Consider the following 23,393-nt stretch of genomic DNA (forward strand, 5'->3'; position numbering starts at 1 on the left):
GTGCTTCAGAGTTTAAGAGTTTAGTCCTTCCTGACGCACAACCTCTAGTGCAGTCTACATCAGGATACTTTGTTCTACCATTGAATTTTCTTTGTTCCATATTCCTTTCCATCCCATCTAGGATTTATTTCTGTTCATAATTACGTATATAATTGACCCATATATGTAGTTTTTAAAACTAGTGTGACTATTTGTCTTGTAAGCTCCAACAGAGCAGTAGCTCTGTTTGCTCTTGCCATCTCTTGTTTACACAGGATCAAGTACAGTACTTGATACATAATAGGTTCTCACTGTATAGTCAGCGAGTATATAAGATCTTATTATCTTAACATCAGCCTACATTTTCATCTTCTTCCTGTTAAGTTTCTATCTGCCTATGTCCCAGCCACACTTAACTCCTTCTCAGCCCTTCACTCGAAAATGTCATACCTCTGGCCCTCAGCATTGCTGCTGCTGCCACCACCCCCACCCCAACACAGACAAAAATAAAAATTTAAAATTCTAAACCAGCTTTCCCCATGCCTCATTTTCCCCACTAACACCCTTGTTAATCAGTGAGATCTAAACTAATTGTTCTTTGCTGTGATCAGTGTCAGATGTCCTTGAGTATTTTTAAAAATCTGTAAGATTAAGATTTGTCCCTTTACCTGGCTGCCATATTAGATGAAAAGGTTAGGAAGGGACTTAAGTCTGTTTTATCATGTTAGGTCTTAGCACCATGCCTAAAACTTTACATGCTTAAGAGACATTTTACAAATTGGCTTTTAAATCTGCCATGGACAGCTTTTTAGCTGGTTAAACAACTTTCTCATAGGATGATTTGTAGTACAAATTTTTATACCAAAATAACAGAAGGAAGAAATTGTTAGGACTTTATAATTTGGAGGTCACCATTTAAAAGTAACATAACTTCATACTATCTCAGTTTATTTTTCTGATTTTTAAAAATACTACCTATTGCTATTTATACTGGTGCTCATTTCAACTTTATAAAAAATGTTTAAAACTCTAAAAAAAATCTAGTCATAGTTTTCTTAAAATTAAAAACTTGTATTGAAGTATAGTTGACATACAATGTTGTATTAGTTGTATGTATACAACAAAGTGATTTGACAATTCTAATTCTATATATTATATAGTCCTTACCATGCTAAGTATAGTCAGTCACAATACAAAATTATTACAATGTTATTGACTATATTCCCTATGCTTTACTTTTTCATCTCTGCCATTTATTTTGTAACTGGAAGTTTGTGCCTCTTAATACCTTTTCATACCCTCTAGGTCCATGCATGTTGTTGAGAATGGCAAGATTTCATTCTTTTTTTTTTTTTATGGCTATTCCATAAAATATTCCCTTGTTCTTTAGTCCATTTGCTTCCATATCTTGGCTATTGTAAATAATGCTGCAATGAACATAGGGGAGCATATATCTTTTTGAAATAGTGGGCTTATTACTGGATTATATGCTATTACTTTTTTGAGGAACCTCCAAAACCAATTTCCATAGTGGCTGCACCATTTCACATCCTACTACCGGAAACGAGGGTTCCCTTTTCTCCACATCCTTGCCAGTGCTTATTATTTCTTGTAGTTTTGAGACTAGCCAATCTGTTGTGAGGTGGTATCTTGTGGTTTTGCGTTAATCATAATTTTTTGAAATTCAGACTTCTTTTATTGTTGTCTATCCTTTGTTCATAGTGCAGCCTTTGTAGTGTAGTAGGCAATGAGTAAATACGTGGTAAATCAAGGAAAGAATGTGTGTACCAATAGATTCCCTTCAGAACCATAAAGCAACTTTTTGCGTTAGGGTTATTTGCTTTTTTACCTAAATTGAAGATGGTCATTTTCTTTCCAACCAGATGAACATTTCAGGGATCTTTAGAGGTCCCAACTACTGTGGTTTTATTTCATGATCTTAAAGTAAGTAAAATAGCTAAGATATTTTAATGCTTTTCATAAAGAATTCCTGCATTAGTTGCCTCTTATTCAGTTTTTTGTTTATTTTCTAGAATATTGTGTGGTTTTAATTTCTTTAGTCATCATATAAATTGGGAAGGGGCCACTGATTAGAACTATGTTTATTTTTAAAAAGTACTTTATCTAGTATAATCCTAATTTGAACACAGACTTTATAAGCTGTTTCACAAAACTTGGGAAGAATTGTTTTTGCATTGTAGTTTAAAACTTTGTCAAAAAAAAAAAAACTTTGTCAAATTAGCATTAAATGAACATACTGACTCCTTAAAATAATGAGTTCCTAAATTAATAAGTTATTTTGCCGATCTTTATCACATAGTTTATCACCTGTATTGCCAGACTATCTGCATGGCTATATATCATTTCAGCTTCAATAGTGTTTTTTAATTAAACAGATTTTGACATTCCTATATGTAGTATAAAGTAGTACACTTTTTACTCAAACTTGATTTGGTTCAAATACAACAAAAAGGCATTAAGTAGTTGTTATTGCAGTTAGGTTATTTCAATAAGTAGAGAAGAACCAGAATCATTGGAAAAATTCATTTGGCCTTTAAATGAATTATGGGGGCTTTATTTCAGGTGAATTATCTATTACTCTGAGGATTTATTTTTAAAAGAATGAATTGTCTGATGAGGTATATGAGAAAAAAATCTGAGACTCTTTACCTTATTTTTGTCTTCTGTTCAACCCTTTTATTTAAAGCTGAGTTTAAACAGTTGGTCGCTCTACATTTTTTGTTAGGCTTTTCAATATTAAACTTGTCTTTGGCAGTGGTTCTTAAGGGGAGGGGGGGGCTGGATGTCAGATGGAACAATGTTCTAGAATCACCTCTTCACCATTTTGAAAATAGACTGGATACCTTATGATGGGAGTTGGAGTGGAGGTGAGAATTTGTATTTTGGAAATTTCCCAGTAATTTTTTAATGTGACCCCCACCTCTCATTCCCAACACACAATATTGTATAGGAAGATACTGTTTTTTTTAAATTTTTTTAGTTTTTTATTTATTCAGAGACAGAGAGAGAGGCAGGCAGAGAGGCAGAAGACACAGAGGGAGAAGCAGGCTCCATGCAGGGAGCCCGATGTTGGACTCCATTCTGGGTCTCCAGGATCACACCCCAGGCTGCAGGTGGCGCTAAACCGCTGCCCGGAAGATATTGTTAATATTCGTAGCTAAAGGTTTCCTAAGTAAAATTCAAACGACATGCAAAGAAAAAGTAAAGAGGCGCTTGTCTTCTCCTAAAAGCAATGATACAGTTAATTAGAGTGAAAGAGCACCCACTGTAGATCCTGTCAGTAACTTAAAACAGGACTGACCTGGGGGAGATAATTCGAAGTGATGGTTCCTTATTTAAAAGTAGGACTTGGTTAGATAAGGATGATAGCATTAGATTTGAAAGACAGTGTCTTTTTTATTAATGCTTTAAAAACTTAATTTATCAACAAATTTAATTTTTTGATAGGTTTATGGCTACAAATGATTTGATGACAGAACTGCAGAAAGATTCCATCAAGTTGGACGATGATAGTGAAAGGAAAGTAGTGAAAATGATTTTGAAGTTACTGGAAGATAAAAATGGAGAGGTACAGAATTTAGCTGTCAAATGGTAAGTGTTTTTTTTTTTCCTTGCTTCTCACCCCTATCAGCCCCATTAAAAAAAAAAACTCAGTGTAATAGTTGGTAAATTATCTTAGTCTTGTACTGTCTTTCTGGAGTTCCTTTAGAATTTGCAGGTGAGTGGTGCATAATGTTTGTATGTGGTGCGTATTATATACTTCTTAAGGTTTATATTTTAACTAGATGTAGCCATTTATCGTATTTTAATTTGCATGAAGTAAGTATAGGAGTCCCCAGAAAGAGTGGTTCTCTCACTTGGTTTTTTTTTGTTTTGTTTTTTTTTTTGTTTTTGTTTTTTAGCTGAGTTAAGGACTTACCAGCCTCTATTCATCTCTTTTTGAAGATTTTAAGAACCAATGATCAAAGGAAGTAAAAAATAATAAGACTTTATAAAGAATAGCAGCAGTTAAAACCATGGTTAACAAAAAAAAAAAAAAAAAAAAAAACCATGGTTAACAGAAATTAGGACTGATGATACAGCAGTTTCAGAGTTTTTCCTAAAAATTGTGAGAATTCCAATTGTGTACAGTACAGTAAGAGTGTCTTTTTATCAGACATGAAATTGACAATTTGACTTAGTAACAGGGTACAGAATTTGAGTTCTCAGTAAATTCTGTTAACAAATTATTTCATTTATGCATATCAAATACTAGAAAACCTTAACAATCTACATAGTAAGTTATTAGAAAATATAACCTTTAGTTTCATGTAACAAACTGGGATTTATGTCATTTTGTATATCCTATAATAATTAGGCATCAATTTAAATAAAGTTTTGTCTCATTATGACTCCTTTATTTCATTTTATTATAAAGATTTTAAGTTTGTTTTGGGGTTAGCTTTTACAAACCTGCTGTGAAAACAGACCAATGAGAAATCATTGGTCAGCATAGAATTTCTAGACATGGAGTACAATTTTCTGTAACTTGGGACATTTGCAAGTTTAAAATAAAATGGGTCTTAAAAGGATAAGTTGCAGAATAATAGAAATTAGTATAATTTTACATTAGTTATTTTTCATCTTTTAATTTTTTTTGCCTTAGTAAAATTAAATTCTCTTAAAAATATATGAACATTTACCAGCTCTTAAAAATAGTAATAAAAAGTAGTGTTTGTCCCAAATTGAGAAGTATATAAGTCTTACTTCATATGGATCTTTACTCATTAGAAAACGGAGCTTTTGATCTTTTGAATATCTTTTATACTTAAAATTAACAGGTTGGGGGAAGAAATGGAATATATTCAAGAAAAAAGGGAATTAAGATATAAACATAATAATAGTGGGAGATAAAACTCAAGATCTGATTCTTGGAGGAGGGAAAATCACAATAGATAGATAAATTGCTAAGTAACCTTACCAAGAAATTGGGAAAATTGTCAGAGAAGTCATCACTCAAAAGAAGCTCAGGCCTGAAAATCTTTTGCACATGTCTTTGAAACCTCAAAAAACAGATAATTCCAGTACGGGGAGTTCTAGTATTACTCTAAACCAGTTATTGGTAACAAGTTCTGATTTCATTTTATGTTAATAAATAAGAGGAAGAAAACACAGTTGTTCAGGCACTGAGCTTGATTAAAAAAAAAAAAAAAAAACCACCACCCAAAACACAACATTTATTTAGGCTGCTTAGTGTATTTAGAGAATTAAACACCTTCCAAAGACCAGCATCATACTTAATATGTCGCTGGAGTGAAGAACAGGTCAGGGATGTTTTATCTCACTAAGGAGAATTCACTACCTATTTCAAGGGAAGCATTTAATAACAGGGAGTTGCCAAGACCTTTTTTTAATTTTTAATGTTTTATTTATTTATTTATTTATTTATTTATTTATTTATTTATTATTTATTTATTTATTTATGACACGGGTAGAGAGAGAGGCAGGGACACAGGCAGAGGGAGAAGCAGGCTCCATGCAGGGAGCCCCAGGACTCAATCCCAGGTCTCCAGGATCATGCCCTGGGCCAAAGGCAGCGCTAAACTGCTGAGCCACCCAGGCTGCCCGCCAAGACCATTTTTAATGTTAGATGTACGTACCTAACCCAGAAATGGATAAATTACCAGCTCCCATCACACTAAAGTCAGGAACAAGGCAAAGATGCGTTTCTATCTCTGCTGCATTCTTTTTGAAGATATTAGCCACTATAGGACAAGGAGGAAATAAAATTTGATATGTAAGAATTAGGAAAGATACATGAGAATAATCAAGTCAAGAAAAATTAAATGTGGACAGTAAGAATTCAGTGAAGTAACAGGGTGTGAAGGGTAATGAACAAAAATATGTAGTTTTCATATAAACAAACCGATTGGAAGATCTCATGGAACCAAATGTCCATTTATTACAGCAACAGAAAGACAAAATGCCTATGAATTAAATGTAACAAGAAATGCTACAATAGTGACCTTGAATGAGGGTATAGGTAAGGTTACAATTTTATCTTTTTCGAAACTTTAGGAAACTTTAAAATATTCTTGCCCTCTAACAAAAATATACTTGGAACAAATGGAAACACATCCCATGTCCTTGGATAGGATAACTCAACAAAGTTGTTGATTCTCTCCAAGCTAATTTAGTGCTAACTTAATTGTAAAAATCCGTTATTTCCACAAGCTAATAAATAAGTTGATTTTAAAGTATATTTTGGTGGGAGGGAGGGGGGGCAGGTGTTTGCTTTAGCAAACCCTGAAAAAGTATGATAGTTGCTGAAGGTGGAGAGTTGTTGCTTAGCCCGAGATATGAAAAGAGACTATTATGTTTCTCTAATTAAAGCAGTGAAGTAGTGAGACATTAATGGACAAATGGAGTAAAATAGGAAATACATGATAGAAAGTTGGCCTTTTTTTTTTTTTTATAAGACTGGATAACCATTTGAAAAAGATAAAATTGTATCATTACCTCACAAAGAGCATCCCTACTTAAGGTTACATTGTTTTGTGCACTTTAAATTAGTTTTGCCTGTTTTAGAACTTCATATAAATGGAGTTAATACAGTATGTGCTCTTTTGTGTCTAGCTCTTTTTACTCATGACATCTGTGAGATACATCATGTTAGGTGTATTATTATTTCTTGACTTTTTATTACTGATTAGTAGCCATTGATACCAGTCTGTTTATATATTTGTTTTCTTTCTAGGGCTCAGCCATTATGAATAGAGTTAGTGAACATTCTTTTATGACTCCTTTTTTTTAACATATAGGTCTTTCTTATGGATAAATACGTAAGAATGAAATTGCTTTTCTCCATTTAGATTTTTTTTTGAAGGAACTGCCATATTGTTCCCCAAAGTCTTTGTATCATTTTATATGGAAGTACTAGTTGTCTCCACATTCTCACTAACACTTGGTTTTGTCACTCTTTACTTTTAGCCATTCCAGTAAGTGTATAGGTGAAGTTTTAATTTACATTTTCCTGATGACTAATAATCTCCGGTGCTGTTTTGTGTGTTTGTTGGACATTTTTTTTCCTGGACTTTTCCCAAGTTTTGAAACTGAGGTGGTCTTTTTATTATCAAATTGTAAGAATTCTTCATATATTCTAGGTAGGCTCTTTGATATATACATTTTAGAAATATTTTCTCTCAATTTGATGAGCTTAAGTTTTTAAATTTAATTTAAAATTTTGTTTGATTGATTTAACTTCTATATTAATTCCAACTTTTCTTTCATGATAATTGGTTTCCATGTCATAGACCTTTGCCTTATGTTGCAACATTTTTCTCCTCTGCTTTTTTCTAAAAGCCTTATTATAGTTTCAGCTTTTACTTTTAGTCCTATGATCTGTCTTGAATTAATTTTTATAAAGTAGGATTTGAGTTCAGTTTTTTCATATGTACATCCATCCAGTTGTTGAAGCACTGTTTATTGAAAACATCTTCTATTCCCTATTGAATTGCATTATTATCAAAGATCAGTTGACTGAGTGTGTAGGTTTCACAACTGTCTTGTGGTCCATTGATGTTTTTGTGTATTCTTACGCCAGTGCAAAACTGTTGTATTAGTGTAGTGTATTAGTCAACCTTGGCCACTATTGACTTTTTGGGCAGATAATTCTTTGTTGTAAGGAGCTGTCCTCTGTATTCTGTGTACAGTAGGATTTGTTTAGCAGGATCTTGGCCTTTAGCTACTAATACTAAGGAATGCTACTAGTAGCATTCCTTCTTTTCCCAGGAGTGGCAACCAGAAATGTCTCCAGACATTGCCAGCTGTCTTTTGGAGGGTAAAAATTGCCCTTTCTTGAAAACCCCCTGTATAGATCTATAGAAGTCTGATGTAAGGTAGTATAAGTTCTCTAGCTTCATTCTTCCTTTCCCAAGAGAATTTTGATTTGTTAAGTTTTTTTTTTCTATTTCCATTGTAAATTTTAGAATCCGTTTGTCAATTTCAATTTTTTTTTTAAAAAATAAGGTTGCTCAGATTTTGATTGGGATTGTGTTGAAGTTATAGAGATTTGAAGAGAGTCAACATCTCAACAATACGGTCTTTTAATAGTGAACTATAGCATCTCATACTACTTTATAGTCACAGTAGTTTTTGTTGACTCTTTGGGATTTTCTACCTAAATAGAGGTCATCAGTGATTATCTCTCTCTTTCAGTCCTGATTTTGGTAATTTGTGTTTTCTTTTTTCCCCTCAGTTCATTTGGATTTACCAACTTATCAAAAAACTGACTTATTTTTCTTTTGTTTGTTGCCTTATTGATTTCTTCTCTTTTATTATTCTACTCACTTTCTTCTGTTCACCAACTAAGCCAGTCAGGTGCCCCTAGTTTGAAATATTTTTAATTCTATTATGATTTTCTTTTGATCCATGGATTATTATAAGCAATTCTCAAATATTTGGAGGTTATCGAGATGTTTATTTTTATTGCTATGTAATTCCCTTTTCGTCAGAGAACATATTCTTTAAGATTTCAGGATGTTTATTTTGTCTACTTGGATTTGTGTTCAACATATAGTATGTCTTAGTGAATGAATGTCCCGTATATATTTGGAAGAAAGTATATTCTGTGGTAGATGGGCATAATGTTTTAGAAATGTCAGGTCAAGGTAGTTGAAGTTCAGATTTATATTCTTTTGTATTTTTTTTGTTTGTTTGTTTTTGGTATTAAATACCAAAGAAACAAAAGTTTAAGATTTCCAACTATGATTGTCAAATTATGTTTTACTCTTGATAATGTCAGTTTTTGCTCCGTATATTTTAAAACTGTATGACCAAGTGCATACACATTTATGTCTTCCTAATGTTTGACCTTTTGGGAGGTATAAAGTGTTTCTCTTTAAATACATCTTATCGTGCAGCCCCAGTGGCCCAGCGGTTTGGCGCTGCCTTTGGCCTTTGTGATCCTGGAGACCTGGGATCGAGTCCCGTGTCAGGCTCCCTGCACGGAGCCTGCTTCTCTCCCTCTGCCTGTCTCTGCCTCTCTCTGTCATGAATAAATAAATAGTCTTTAAAAAATTAAAAAATAAATGAATAAATACATCTTATCTTGAAATATATTTTCTTGTATGTTAATGTGGAAAAGGCACCTCAACTTTTTTGAGATTACTGTTTGCATAGTGTACCTTTTATCTTTTTCAGTTTACTCTGTTTTTATTTTTAAATGATGTGTCTTGTAGACAACAGATAGTTAATGCTTGCTTTGTTTGATTCAGTTTCATAATTGTTGCCCTTTAATAGGAGTGCTTACATAGTCCATTGACATTTATTATAAATATTTGATACGGTTGGATTTAGATATGTCATTCTTATGTTCTTTTTCTTTCATTTTTCTGTGTTTTTTTTTTTTCCCCTGCCTTCTTTTGGGTTAATCAATTATTTTATAGCAGCAGTTCTCAAAGTTTGATTTGGGGAACCCTGGAACATCTCATGACTCTGAAAATATCAAAATTATCATGTGAATAATTATTTTCCCTTGACTCTCATTTTTTTTATATGTGTACAGTATAATTTTCCAGAGGCCACATGACATGTGGTAATCAGACCAAATTCAAAATCAGATATGAGAATCTAGGCTTTTTTTTAAGTACAAACATGTAAATCAGTGTTATTTTTCTCACTTTTTTTGAGAATATAGTTAATTTTTTAAAAATACTTATATTAACATGTGTTACTTCTAATTTTTAATATGGTAAGTATTGACAGATACAACCTACATAAAGAAAAGTTTTTGGGGTCTTAGTTGATTTTTTAAAGTGTTAAAAGTGTTCCTGAAACCAAAAGGTTGGGAATCTGTTTTGTATTTAATTTTTATTTCTTGACTTTTTAGATCTATCTCCTGGTGTGTGTGTGTGTGTGTGTGTGTGTGTGTGTGTGTGTGTTTTCCTGGTGTGTTTTGAATTGTCACTCTAGGCTAGGGATTATAAGTGGCATCTTAAATTTATGGCAGTCTATTAAAAGTTAATATTGTATCACTTCATATAAATGATGTAAACCTTGCAACATTTGTCCTACTTTCTTTGTGCTACTTTTTTTTTCCCCCCATATATCTGTATGTGTATGTGTAATACAGTATTATTTATACTTTGGAAAAAATTATGTAGTCTTGTTTTTTTTTGTTTATTTATTTATTAGTAATCTCTAGACCCAAAATAGGACTCAAACTCACAGCCTTGAGTTCAAGAGTCGTATTCTCTATCATTGAGTCAGCCAGGCAACCCATGTAATCTTTTAAATATAGCCTTTTATGTGTACACACATTTACATTTCTAGTGATCTTTGTAAATGCAAGTAACCATCTGGTTTAATTTTTCTTTAGCCAAAATTCAACTTTCTTTGGCAGTTCTTGTAATATAGGTTTGCTAGTGATATATTTTCAGCTTTTATCATAAATTGTCTTTATTCTCATTTTTAAGGGATAACTTACCGGATTTGGAATCCTAGGTAGACTTTTCTTTCTCTCTTTTTAGTTACATCATTATCTGGCATTCAAATTGTTGTTTTCTAAAATACAGTTTTATAGAGTTAAAAGTCCTTATCTACAGTAGGGTTAGTCCAACAAAGCTATTTTGCTGTTGCCAGAAGCTGGAACTCCTTAAATTCATTTTTTGGAATCCCTTTTATTTTCACTCCAGATATTTTCATTGTTTCGTGTCAGGTCTTTACACATAGGCCATGTCTCTTTGTCACTGCCATCATTTTGGACTCATTTTTTGACTGTTATGGTTTGTCTCCCTCTCTGATTTCGTCTTATTTTTCTCTCCCTTCCCCTGTAATTTTCTGTTTTGTTTCTTAAATTCCACATATGAATGAAACCATATGACAATCGTTTTTCTCTGATATGACTTAACTTTACTCCAAATAATACATACCTTCCAGTTCTATCCGTGTCTGATGTAACTGGTAAGACTTCATCCTTCTTGATGTCTGAGTAATATTCCATTGTGTGTGTATCATGTTTTCTTTATTCATTTGTCTGTTAATGGACTTATAGGCTCTTTTCATAGTTTGGTTGTTGTGGACATTGCTGCTATAAACATTGGGGTGCAGGTACCTCTCTGAATCGCAACATTTGTGTCCTTTGGGTAAATACCTAGTAGTGCAATTGCTGGGTCATAGGGTAGCTCTATTTTTAACATCTTGAGGAACGCCCATTCTGTTCTCCAGAGTGGCTACACCAGCTTGCATTCCCACCAACAGTGTACCAGGGTTCCTGTTTCTCTGCATCCTTGCCAACATCTGTTGTTTCCTGACTCGTTAATTTTAGCCATTCTGACAGGTGTGAGGTGGTATCTTATTGTGGTTTTGATTTGTATTTCTCTGATGCCGAGTGATGGGAAACAGTTTTTTCTTGTCTGTTGGTATGTCTTCTTGGAGAAATGTCTGTTCATGTCTTCTGCCCAGTTTTTGACTGGATTATTTGGTTTTGGGGTGTTGAATGTGGTAAATTCTTTATAGATTTTGGATACTAGCCCTTTATCTGATAAGACATTTGCAAATATCTTCTCTCATCCTATAGGTTGTCTTTTGGTTTCGTTGACTGTTTCCTTTGTTGTGCAAAAGCTTTTTATCTTGATGAAGTCCTAATAGTTCATTTTTGCTTTTTTTGTTTTCCATTCCTCATTTTTCAATATGCATTCCACTCATTCTGGTCTCTGATTTTTCGATTTGAAATGCTCTTCTTTTCTTGTAATACACCATCAAAGCCCAGTACCTAAAACTCTGTCCCTTAGATGCAGTCTCCTTTCCTGTAGATACTAACATTGAATTTAAAAGTTGTTTAAAAAGGACACCTGGGTAGCTCAGCGGTTGAGCATCTGCCATAGGCTTGGCTTGATCCCGGGGTCGGGGGAGTCCCACATGGGGCTTCTGTGAGAAGCCTGCTTCTCTGGCTTTCTATGTCTCTGCCTCTCTTCACTGTGTCTCTCATGAATAAATAAATAAATCTTGAAAATAAAGTTCTTATAAAAAGAAATTGTGCAGAATAGTGAATTCATTCAATTCATTTCTAAAGTAGCTCAGTGAATGCCTTACCTCATCAACCATTGGCAAATATTTGGGAATAGGGGCCTTTTCTTAACCAGTTATAAGCTTGAACACAATGGCTCTAAAATGAAAATTCATGCAACAAACATCTGTGTGCTAAATTCTATAGGAAGTACACAAAGGAAGAACTTTTCTACATCCTCAATCAGTGGTCCTACATGCAAACCTATAATGTATAAAACACTAGTATAAAAGGAACATATAAGGTTCTGGGAACACACAGTAGTATTAACTTGCTTGACAACCAATTATTTGATGGCTTTAAAATTTAAACAATAAAATAAAAGGAATGTAAATTCTTTTGGTTCACAAGGTGGAGTTGATGATAGATGGTAAGAGAAAGGAAGGGTCAGAGTTGACAAAGTGATATATTGGATGGAATTGCTATTTGAGGTAAACTGTAGGATCCTTGTTAGGAGCAGACTCCTAATTAGCCTTTTAAAAAAAAATACTACAACATGTTTTGTATGCATGAAGGGTTGGGAGAGGTAAAAGCATCTTAAAGTTTCATGATACCATGGTGGAAATCAATGGGGAAACATTGGAAGCCAACTACAAGGAGCTTACCAATCTAAATTTGTTTTAAACTCCTATTCATATACTATCTATATTACATAGTGTTTTTACTTTGTGTTGACAGTTGCTAGGTAGAAATAATTTTATTTTTTTTGTAATTTTTTTGTAATTTTTCTGTTTTTGTATTTAATGTAATTTAATGTAATTTAATTTAATGTAAATTAATGTAAAAATTAAAAATTTTTTTTGTCTATTTTATATTACAGTCTTGGCCCCTTAGTGAGTAAGGTGAAAGAATACCAAGTAGAGACCATTGTAGATACTCTCTGCACTAACATGCTTTCTGATAAGGAACAGCTTCGAGATATTTCAAGTATTGGCCTTAAAACAGTAATTGGAGAACTTCCTCCAGCTTCCAGTGGTAAGCAAGAGCACTTTTTTCTTCCTAGTTCCTTTTTACATGGAGCTATTTTTCCTCCATTTGTTTTTCCTCCTGCCCAGGTAGGGAGAGTAATGTCTATTCAGAGGATCTTTGTAAGCATCCCTTTGATCAATTAGGAGGGGGAAAAAAGTCTGGAGTCTTATTTTTGCTTAAAAATAAATTCAGTTTTCAGTTTTAAATGAATATTATTTTGATTGAATTTAAGTATCTCAGAATAGCAAGATTTTTTTATTGTTGTATGTACCATGACTACAGAATAGAGTTGATGCCAGCCTATGTACTGAGGGAAAAGAAAACTAAAATTCTGAGTTATTTCTGATAAGCTCTCTATTTTCAGTGCTCTATTAATTGTGCTTTACATCAGACTTTTTGATGTGTAAAACTTAACACTGTTAAGACAGCTGTGAAATAGTTTACTGGTATCTATAATTAAGGCTGACTCTATAGCTACTTTGGTAATTTTATAAAAGTACATTTAATGAATTTGTCAATTAATTAGATTTGGTATCTGCTACAAATATTTAGAGTTAATTTAGAATTAATCTTGACTACTAAGCTATTGGCTAAAACCAGCAGAGTGAAGTTAGTGATGGGTCTCATTTACAGATGGAGTGAAAATGTTACCTCCCTATTTCATGGAAATATGTAGACTGGTAATAGTGTAGCTTAAGTATGTAGTTTTTACTCATTTACTTAACAAATACTTATTAACCTTTTGCTATGCTATCATGCTAGATGATAGGTGTGTGTTATTTCAGTTAGTCTAAAGATCAGCCATATGGGAGGTCTTAATATTCCTAGTTTTCTGTTGAGGGAACTGAAATACAGAGAGATTAGGTTGATGCACTCAAGGTTGTGATTATCTGTTTGGGTGAAGATTCAAATCCTCCGTTATCTTTCAATCTAAAGCTGGTGCTTTTTCCACTGTGTCTTACCAATATTATTTTACTCTTATTATTTCAGTAAAATATTTCTTAGAATTGTATTAGTTACATTAATACTTTACTCATTTCTTTCATTGAAACACATTTGTTTTTAGCTGATTTCTGGTCTGGTTCTAACAAGAATTCTATTAACCATTTAGATTAGCCTCTTGCTCTTTTTTTTCTGCCACTTGCCGGTAACAACACAAATCTGTCTCAAAATAGTAATAACCTTGATTCATGAGTTCTCTGGAACAGCATTTTACTTCATAATGAAGTTTTGGAATCTTTGGATTGGGATAGGAAGGATCTTAGAGATAGCTCTTTTTTTTTTCTTTTTTCTAAGAGATTGTGTAGGAGCTCAGAATATATTTGGCTTTTAATTCACTGAAATTTTAGAAAAGTCTAGGTTACTAGTAAAGAGTATTCAAGAAGAAAAATCATTTTTGCTTTCTAGTTGAGAGGTGCACACACTATATACATACTGGCTTGATAGTTGGTAGTCACGTCAGTATATGGAAATAGTTGTCTAGTAGAGTCTCTTCACTTGGTATTGTTCCGCCTGTGTGGTGTACTCCTACAATTATCTCTTATTGTTGTTTATGTCTAATAAATTATTTTATTGAAAATAACCTCTTTTGAATTACCTATTTTTCTGACATGGACCTCTTGAGTCAGTCTTGATTGTAATCAAGTTTAGAGTTGTTGACTTTCTGGTAATCACCACGAATATAAGATCGAGTCAGTATACTTGCCTTGCAATTATTCTTGGTTTATTATTTATGCAGGCTCTGCATTAGCTGCTAATGTATGTAAAAAGATTACTGGACGTCTTACCAGTGCAATAGCGAAGCAGGAAGATGTCTCTGTTCAGCTAGAAGCCTTGGATATTATGGCTGATATGTTGAGCAGGTAAACATGTCTATGATTTGTATTATTTGTAATATAAAAACTATGTGCCTTTATTAAAAGCATCTTTTGATAAATACAATTTGACCTAAAATTGTTCATGTTTAAATTGTGACTGTTTTAGAAGCATATGGGTAGGGGTAAGGGGAGAAATAAGTTAATTATATTTATCATGTAATATTGCATAGCATGAAAAATACTGCATAGCAGGTATTTTTTTGTAGTTTTGAAAAGTAATAAGATTTGTGATTTGAATATTTCAGCACAGTTTTAATGTTTTGTTTTACTCTTGTATTTTGATTACAGTGACCTATTAAATAAGAGATGTGCTGGTAGGAGTAGCAACTTTTCCGGTTAAAATAATGGTGTGAATTTCAACAACCATAATTATACTGCATGTTTGGAGGAGGGAACCTGGCTTTATACATTTGTTCCTTGTTTGTTTTCTTCTGGAAGTCAAACTTGGGAAAATAGAAAGATCTAATAAATTCCTAGGGGGAAATATCTTAAAAGACCTGTCAGTTTCAGTTTATCCCTAATTCTCAAAATCATTGTTTGTGTATGATTTGTGCTTGATATACTGCAACTTGAAAATAATCAAGTGCCTTCATATGGTACATATTTATAGTACCATATAGTAAGAGCTGTCATCCCGGCACATACAAGAGTTTATACTTTACCATAGGACATAAGAACAAAAATGGAACTAAACATTGAGACTGTTGGTGTGTTTTGGGGTTTAAAATGGAAGATTCTAAGAGAGTTTGTTATGAAAAGAGTGGCATTTGAATTTAGTTTTGAAGAATGAGTAGGGCATAGCTATATGTGCCTCAGCTTAGAATTCTCAGCATAAATAGTCTTGGAGTTGGTAAACATTGTATTCTCATTTTCTAGAATATATAGAAGGAATAGAAAAGTAGTTAGGAGGGCAGCCCCGGTGGCGCAGCGGTTTAGCGCCGCCTGCAGCCCGGGGTGTGATCCTGAAGATCCAGGATCGAGTCCCACATCGGGCTTCTTGCATGGAGCCTGCTTCTCCCTCTGCCTGTGTCTCTGCCTCTCTCTTCACTCTCTCTCTGAATGAATAAAGAAATAAATCTTTAAAAAAAAGAAAGTAGTTAGGAAATCATTTTCATAGGTTGGGGAATTTATATAGTTTCATAGGTAGGAAATATGCAGTTAGAGTTTTTGTCCTCTGTGTTACTTGATCAGTTGTAGGGTCCTGGCACATAAGATGTTTAACTGGTATTGACTCCCTGATGCACATGTGAAATGATTTGGAAGAGAAGGTTGAACCAACAGGATCAATGCAACTTAGTACCTAGATATATTGAGGAAAGACCATAGGGAGAAGGGGGTAGTCAAGAGATTCTGAGATTTTGAGTGTGGAGAACTCCCAGAAAACTAGACAGAGAAAAAGGTATTAGCGAAAACAATTCAGAGATCTGGGAGAGGGAAAAGTGACAACAGCATTGGGTTTTTTTGATGTATTCTCAAGCTTGTTGGCTGGATGTCTTATAGATAAATTCTAGATTCCAGAAGTGAATTTTGGGATGGATTAAGTAGATAGAGATTTCTAAACTGTATTTACTTAATTCAGTTTCTCGGTTGGGTTGGTAAAGAAAGTAAGAATTTAGTTTCACTTTAATTATGAATTTGGATTAGTGTCATCTAAATTTTTACTCTTTGAAAACACCAAGGTCAGAGGCCGGACATTTCAGTAGTACTGACACATCTTGAATTTATATATTGTTTTCTTTCTTTTTTTATTTTATTTTAAGGCAAGGAGGACTTCTTGTTAATTTCCATCCTTCAATTCTGACCTGTCTGCTCCCCCAGTTGACCAGCCCTAGACTTGCAGTGAGGAAAAGAACCATTATTGCTCTTGGCCATCTGGTTATGAGCTGTGGAAATATAGTGTTTGTAGATCTTATTGAACATCTCTTGTCAGAATTGTCCAAAAATGATTCCATGTCAACAACAAGAACCTACATACAATGTATTGCCGCAATTAGTAGGCAAGCTGGTCATAGAATAGGTAAGATATGTTTAAATACTTTAAGATTCTCTTTAATTAAAGAAAAAAAAAAAGAATGTTTTAAAGAACCAATATGCTTTTCTTAGGTGAATACCTTGAGAAGATCATTCCTTTGGTGGTAAAATTTTGTAATGTAGATGACGATGAATTAAGAGAGTACTGCATTCAAGCCTTTGAGTCATTTGTGAGAAGGTAAGTTTTTAGGATCTTTATGTATATTCAAATAAAAACTTTCCTTAAGAATAGAGTTAAGATCTGGAATAGGTGGGTGAAGAAAATGAGTTCCCTTGCTGATAGCCAGGATTTGAGTTTTGGTTTCAGATGTGTTTGATTAGATTAAAGTCTTGTTAACTAGTAACTGATAATCAATACAGTATCTAAAGTGGATGTCATCTTATATTTCAAAATACAGGTCCTTATGCTTATTTTGAAATGTTGCCTTTTCATTGTTAGGACTTGAAAGACTTTGGAAAGGCACTTATGGTTGTCTTGGTTTAATAATGTAGTTACTATCTCAAAGAGCAGTAATTAATTACTTGACCAAAAATTTGTAGTGAATTTTCTATCTTTTCAACAGTTTTTGAAATTTGTCATATCCATTTTGCTAGGGCAGTAAATCTCCATTTGGAAACCTTGGTTCTGATCATAAAATCTTCATTTATGTACTTAGAAGGCCATACTGGCTGAGGAGCAGATTGTTTTTTTGTCTTTGGCTAGAATTGACCATTTGGTACTGCACAGTGTCTTAAGACTTCACTGGTTGTTATCTACAGTAATCTTTTGCCCTGCTCATAGTTTTGAGAAGTATCTTTATGGTCATACCAAATTTTTAAAATTAGAAATTGTGGGATACATTTCTGTTCTTCTAAGTGAGAAACAGAAGTTACTCCTTTATTGTGGGGAATTTCTATATTCTGTCTCAAAGCATATAGCTAGAAGACCAAACCTAGAAGAATGTGCACTGGCGTTTTCACAAACAGTCCTACTTGCTGAAAAGCCATTGGTTTTGGAAGGCTGGGAACCACTTTTCCTGTGCTATGTTAAAGGGAAGAAAAAATCTGGCAATAAAATGTGTCCAATAGTGAATCAAGGAGAAAAGTATAGTTATTCAAGGCAGCTTTTATTTTTTTTCTTTAGATGTCCTAAGGAAGTATATCCTCATGTTTCTACCATTATAAATATTTGTCTTAAATATCTTACCTATGATCCAAATTATAATTATGATGATGAAGATGAAGATGAGAATGCCATGGATGCAGATGGTGGAGATGATGACGACCAAGGTATTTCAAATCAAACAGAAGGAATTTATTAAATTTACATGAAAGATCTTACCTCATTTATTTATAATAGTGAAAGGGGAAATGACCCCAATATTCAACAATAGCAAATTGATTAAATAAATAATGGGGCATGTATGTATTGAACCTGTTACACAACATTTTCAGAATAGTATTTATTAAAGTAGTTACTAGTAAGTTGAGTGAAAAAGTGGGTAACAAAACTTACAATCCCAGTTTTATTTTTTTTTAATATACAGAAAAAAAATGTTGCTACTACATTTATAATTGGTAGCCAAGAGAATTTTGTTCTTTATTCAGGTTTTTTTCCAAAGGGTTTTTGTAAGGAGGGAAATGAATGTTATTTTAAAACTGTGTGGTAGATATACATACTCAATAATTTGGTTGGTTTTATATATACTTTCATGAAAAATCCTAAATATTGTTGGAGGCTCCATTTAACTTTCATGAATCACCTAAACATTTCTGAGGCTCCTAAAATTGATGTCATTGTGCCACAATTTGTAGTATTTACGCTGAAGGAATAGCACTTTCAAGGACATAGAGATTGTTCAGGTTTAGTTGTTTCTGCTAATATTAAATGAATCATAGTGGAGGTAATTAAATAGTAAGTTACAAGGTACGTGGGTTGGTGGATTTCCTGATATTTTTCATACTTCTAAAAATTTTGATTCTTTAATTTATGTTCTCCCAAAGTCTAATTTCATTTATCTTTTAAAAAGAAAACAACTACAAAAAATCCCTCTTAACCCAGTAGTATTACACTCTGGCAGCTAATGCCCAGTTTCTCTTAAAACAGAACTCAAAAGAATGCTCTCCAATTCCTTTTTCTCCTTTTCTCGTGAATCCATTCTTCCAGTGATGGACAGGATCACCAGTGACCTCAGATGTTTGCCTATTACCCAGATCAGCAGCATTTTCTTTAATTTCCAGGACACCACACTCTCCTGGTATTAGTCCTATTTTTGTGATTACTCCTTCTCAAGTCTATGCCGATTGTTCTTCATAATCGTGACCACTAAACTTTGGAGTATTCCAGGGCCTTGGACTTCTCTGTGATACTCTAATATTCTTGCTAATCTCATCTAGTCTCCTGGGTTTAATACCAGTATGCTGAAAACCCATTTTTTTTCTTTATCCTAGATCTTTCCTGTGAACTTAGTTTATATATTTATCTGCTTAATTGATTTACTGTTCAGGTGTCTAAAATTTCTTCTCACTCCCTTTCCCCCTTCTCTTGCTTAACCTGTTTCTTTAGCCTTTTCTATCCACATATGGTACCTTTGTCTTCGTTTCTCAGGCCAAAAACTTTCTCTCACACCCCCTCTTCATTTTCACATCTCAGGGCTTTTCCCTTCCTTACATTCTTCCTTCCTAGTGTTTTTATTTTCTTTATTATGCCTAATCCCTTTTGACACGGGTAGTTATTTTCCACCCACTAGGATGATGTAAGTTTCTTGAAGACAGAGACCTTCAGCCTCTATTGACTGCTTTATCTCAGTGCCTAGGATAGTGTTTGACACACAGAAGACATTCAATAAATACGCTATATTAATGAAGGGGTTATAATAGAATATCCTTTGAAAAAAGCAGAAGCAGTATATATTCCCATTTTTGATTGTTGGTTTTTAGTGTGCCAAGTACTTATATTAAGTAAATAACCAAGTCCTTCAGCTGTGTTATCAATTTGCATTGATTATACCTAATAACTACCTTTCCACCATAATGTTACTATAACATAAAAGTAATATAATTTCAGTGATTAGGGTATTTAACGTTTAAATAGTCCTTTTTTTCACTTAAGTATATTTTTGCAAAATAATTCCCATAGTTGGGTTGCCATGGGAAAAACTATTTGCATTCATTTATTTATTTATTTATTTACTTACGAGAGAGAGAGAGAGAGAGAGAGAGAGAGGCAGGCAGAGACATAGGAGGGAGAAGCAGGCTCCATGCCAGGAGCCCGACATGGGACTCGATCCCGGGACTCCAGGATCGTGCCCTGGGCCAAAGGCGGGCGCTAAACTGCTGAGCCACCCAGGGATCCCAACTATTTGCTTTTAAATAGTCCATTTTGATATAGTACCTTGTATAAGTCAAATGTGTTGGGTTTAGTAAGTATTTGGTTGGGTTTTCCTGTAATATGCTAGGATGAAATTAAGTAAACCTTCTGGAGAATGGAAAATTTTATTACATAATCCTAGGATTTTTCTAAGGCATAGATAGCTACGTTTAGCTGTCACTAAGCTAAGTAGAATATAAGCCAGCGAAGAGATGACATCTTTTTCCTCCAGTGAGGAATCTGCATTTCAGGACTATAATCTTACCTAAGAACACCAAAATTATTGTTAGATAATTTTAGACCATCCTGAGAACTGCTAATATTTTTGCCATCCCCCTGACTTTGTTACTACCCAGCTGATTCAGCCTTATGGCGGTAGAAGGAAATAATTTTCAGAGGTTTCACACACAATGAAAGTTAACGTAAATAAGATGGAGTCAGTAGTGTTGGAACATTGTTCTCAGGATTCACAGGAATTTGGAGAAGATGGGCTCTCTTTTTACATGGTGCTTTGTTGTTAAAAGAATTTATTTGTGATTGAGGAAGTATAGTTTCTTTATACTACCTTAAGAGAGTATCTTGAAAGGTTAAAAATACACCTAGTTTTTTCTAATAGCCCATCAACAAATTTAGTGAAAACCCTTTTAGCCATAAGGAAAGCTCATGTCAGGATTTTCTCCCCAGCATGTCCTGGGATTGATAGCTGTGCTTTTTTTTAAACACCTCATCTGTAGTCACAGTCTTATTATTTCTTGATTTATCTTATTAACTCCTTGATTGTTTGATTTTCCTGTGGTATTAGATGAGTTCTTTGAAATTCTAGTCATAATTGTTTAAAAGGCTGGGACACTTAAAATTTTACAAATATACATGAAACTTCTTTATAAATTAATTAATCATAAAGACTGATAAGCTACTCATTACCCACATAAGTGAGAAGATGGTTAACAAGTTTAAAACAGTTGTGATTCTTTTCTTTTCTTTTTTTTTTTTTTTTGATTCTTTTCTTCAGAGGTTAATTTATGTGTAAATTTGTATAGTCTTAAGTCCTTGTTCTTTTAAAGCTTCTCTATTGCTGTATGTTAGTGAAAAATCTTAAAACTGAGTTTGAGTATCTGTTCACTTTCTCTATTAAACAATAAACTTTTTCCATGATTAATAGCCTGTTAACATTAAAACTTCTCTTTAGGGAGTGATGATGAATACAGTGACGACGATGACATGAGTTGGAAAGTGAGACGTGCAGCTGCCAAGTGCTTGGACGCTGTAGTTAGCACAAGGCATGAAATGCTTCCAGAATTCTACAAGACTGTCTCCCCTGCACTGATATCCAGATTTAAAGAGCGTGAAGAGAATGTAAAGGCAGATGTTTTTCATGCATACCTTTCTCTTTTGAAGCAAACTCGTCCTGTACAAAGTTGGCTATGTGACCCCGATGCCATGGAGCAGGGAGAAACACCCTTAACCATGCTTCAGAGTCAGGTCAGTTTAAAAGTATGGTTGAAAGTCATGCCTGTAACTACAAAATTTTAAAATTGTTTTTTTTATATGGAAATTGAAGTCCCAGAACATCCTCGGAAGAGCAAACTTCTAGGATATGTTTACATAGTAGTTTATGTACATTCATACTATGTTACTTGTAAATAGTTTATTCTGATTTGAAGTATTTTGATTTTACTAGATAATAATTTTAAGATTCAGTAAAATTATCTTTGGTGTTAACAGAAATCTTAGAGCTGCGGAGTCACACTATTTGTGTTCATACCTTGCTTCACTCCTAATTTAGCTGGTGTGATCTTGGACAAGTTAGTCATTTTATTAAACCTCACTTTTCTCATTTGTAATAATGGTTTATTAGAACAGCCTACCCATGGTAGTGAGAAATGAGATGATCTATGTAAACATTTAGTGTGGTGCCTATTACATAGTAAGTACTTATGTATTTTATTAATAACAACTGGCATAGATATTTTTTGCTTTAGTACATCTTTTCTAAGATTCTAACGATTAGAGCTCTATAGCTCCTATGTATTGAATATTTAGTGCCTGCTAGGCATTTTCCTATCTTAAATATAATCCCTACAGCAGCCCCATGGCGTATGTATTTGTTCATTTTTATAAATTACAGAAACAGATGTTGGGGAGGAATGAACAACTAACCCGGGGGAGATGTACATATTTGTCTTGCTTTCAAATAGTACAAATTAACAACAGAAAAGTCATGGTGAACTTAAAGGTGAACATTGAAAATTAATTGTAGAAGGAAATGAGAAAAGGGTATAGAAGTCAGGTAAAAACATGGGCAATTCAAGGGTTGTGGTAGGTTGTTCTGCAAAACATGGGCAATTCTGATGAAGTGATGAATTAGGTGGTTTTGTCTCTAGCTCTCAGATCACTATCTGATATGGGTGTGAGGATACATACAGACACATACCGTAAGATTAGTATAAATAACTCAGTTTTGGTTTTACCAACTAACAAGACGTTAGAAAGTTTAGAAGCAGGTGTCTTTGAATCATAACCTTGCTGCTTGTATTTGAAGTGAGATCTATTTCACTGTGAGAGCAAACTAAAAGCTAAGACAAAGACCCAATTTAATGGTTTCTTCTCCATAATTTGTCACTTTTCTTTTAATGCATATCTGTGCTATTATTTGGTTTGATTTCTATTTAGTCTTGTGTATTTCATAATTAAATATTAATCAAGGAAAACTTCTTGCTCTGTAGAAAGTTAATGATGGCTTTTCTCTATTATCAGTATAAAGCAGATAGAGTTACAAGAGACCACATGTTGTAATAGGTACAACAAAATTTGTATCAAACGGTCATGTTAAATTCTTCCCTCTCTCCCCATCCCTGATAATTTATGTTAAGTGTACCGAGGAAATACCAGTAGCTGAACCAGCTAATAAGTGTGTGATAATTACAGGTTCCCAACATTGTTAAAGCTCTGCACAAACAGATGAAAGAAAAAAGTGTGAAGACCCGACAGTGTTGTTTTAACATGTTAACTGAACTGGTAAATGTACTACCTGGGGCGCTAACGCAACACATTCCTGTACTTGTACCAGGTATGAAAAATAGTTAATCACTTTAGGGATTTACTACAGACTTTATTAAGT

At 33.6% G+C, this 23,393-nt stretch overlaps 1 protein-coding gene across 2 annotated transcripts in view; it reads left to right on the top strand.

The window, feature by feature from the left end:
* CAND1 (cullin associated and neddylation dissociated 1) overlaps nt 1-23,393 on the top strand; it is a 38,964-nt gene that overhangs the window by 7,508 nt on the left and 8,063 nt on the right. The window contains exons 2-9 of one of the 2 annotated variants that reach the window (XM_025476673.3): nt 3,448-3,591; nt 12,867-13,021; nt 14,754-14,877; nt 16,653-16,909; nt 16,996-17,101; nt 18,047-18,192; nt 21,462-21,754; nt 23,201-23,342. In XM_025476673.3, the coding sequence (XP_025332458.1) occupies nt 3,448-3,591; nt 12,867-13,021; nt 14,754-14,877; nt 16,653-16,909; nt 16,996-17,101; nt 18,047-18,192; nt 21,462-21,754; nt 23,201-23,342 (1,367 nt within the window). Of the gene's footprint in view, nt 1-3,447; nt 3,592-12,866; nt 13,022-14,753; nt 14,878-16,652; nt 16,910-16,995; nt 17,102-18,046; nt 18,193-21,461; nt 21,755-23,200; nt 23,343-23,393 lie in introns of those variants that run through there. The other variant, XM_049115134.1, reaches the window with a different exon arrangement.

The sequence above is a fragment of the Canis lupus genome, chromosome 10 (genome assembly GCF_003254725.2).
Source record: "Canis lupus dingo isolate Sandy chromosome 10, ASM325472v2, whole genome shotgun sequence".
NCBI lineage: Eukaryota > Metazoa > Chordata > Mammalia > Carnivora > Canidae > Canis > Canis lupus.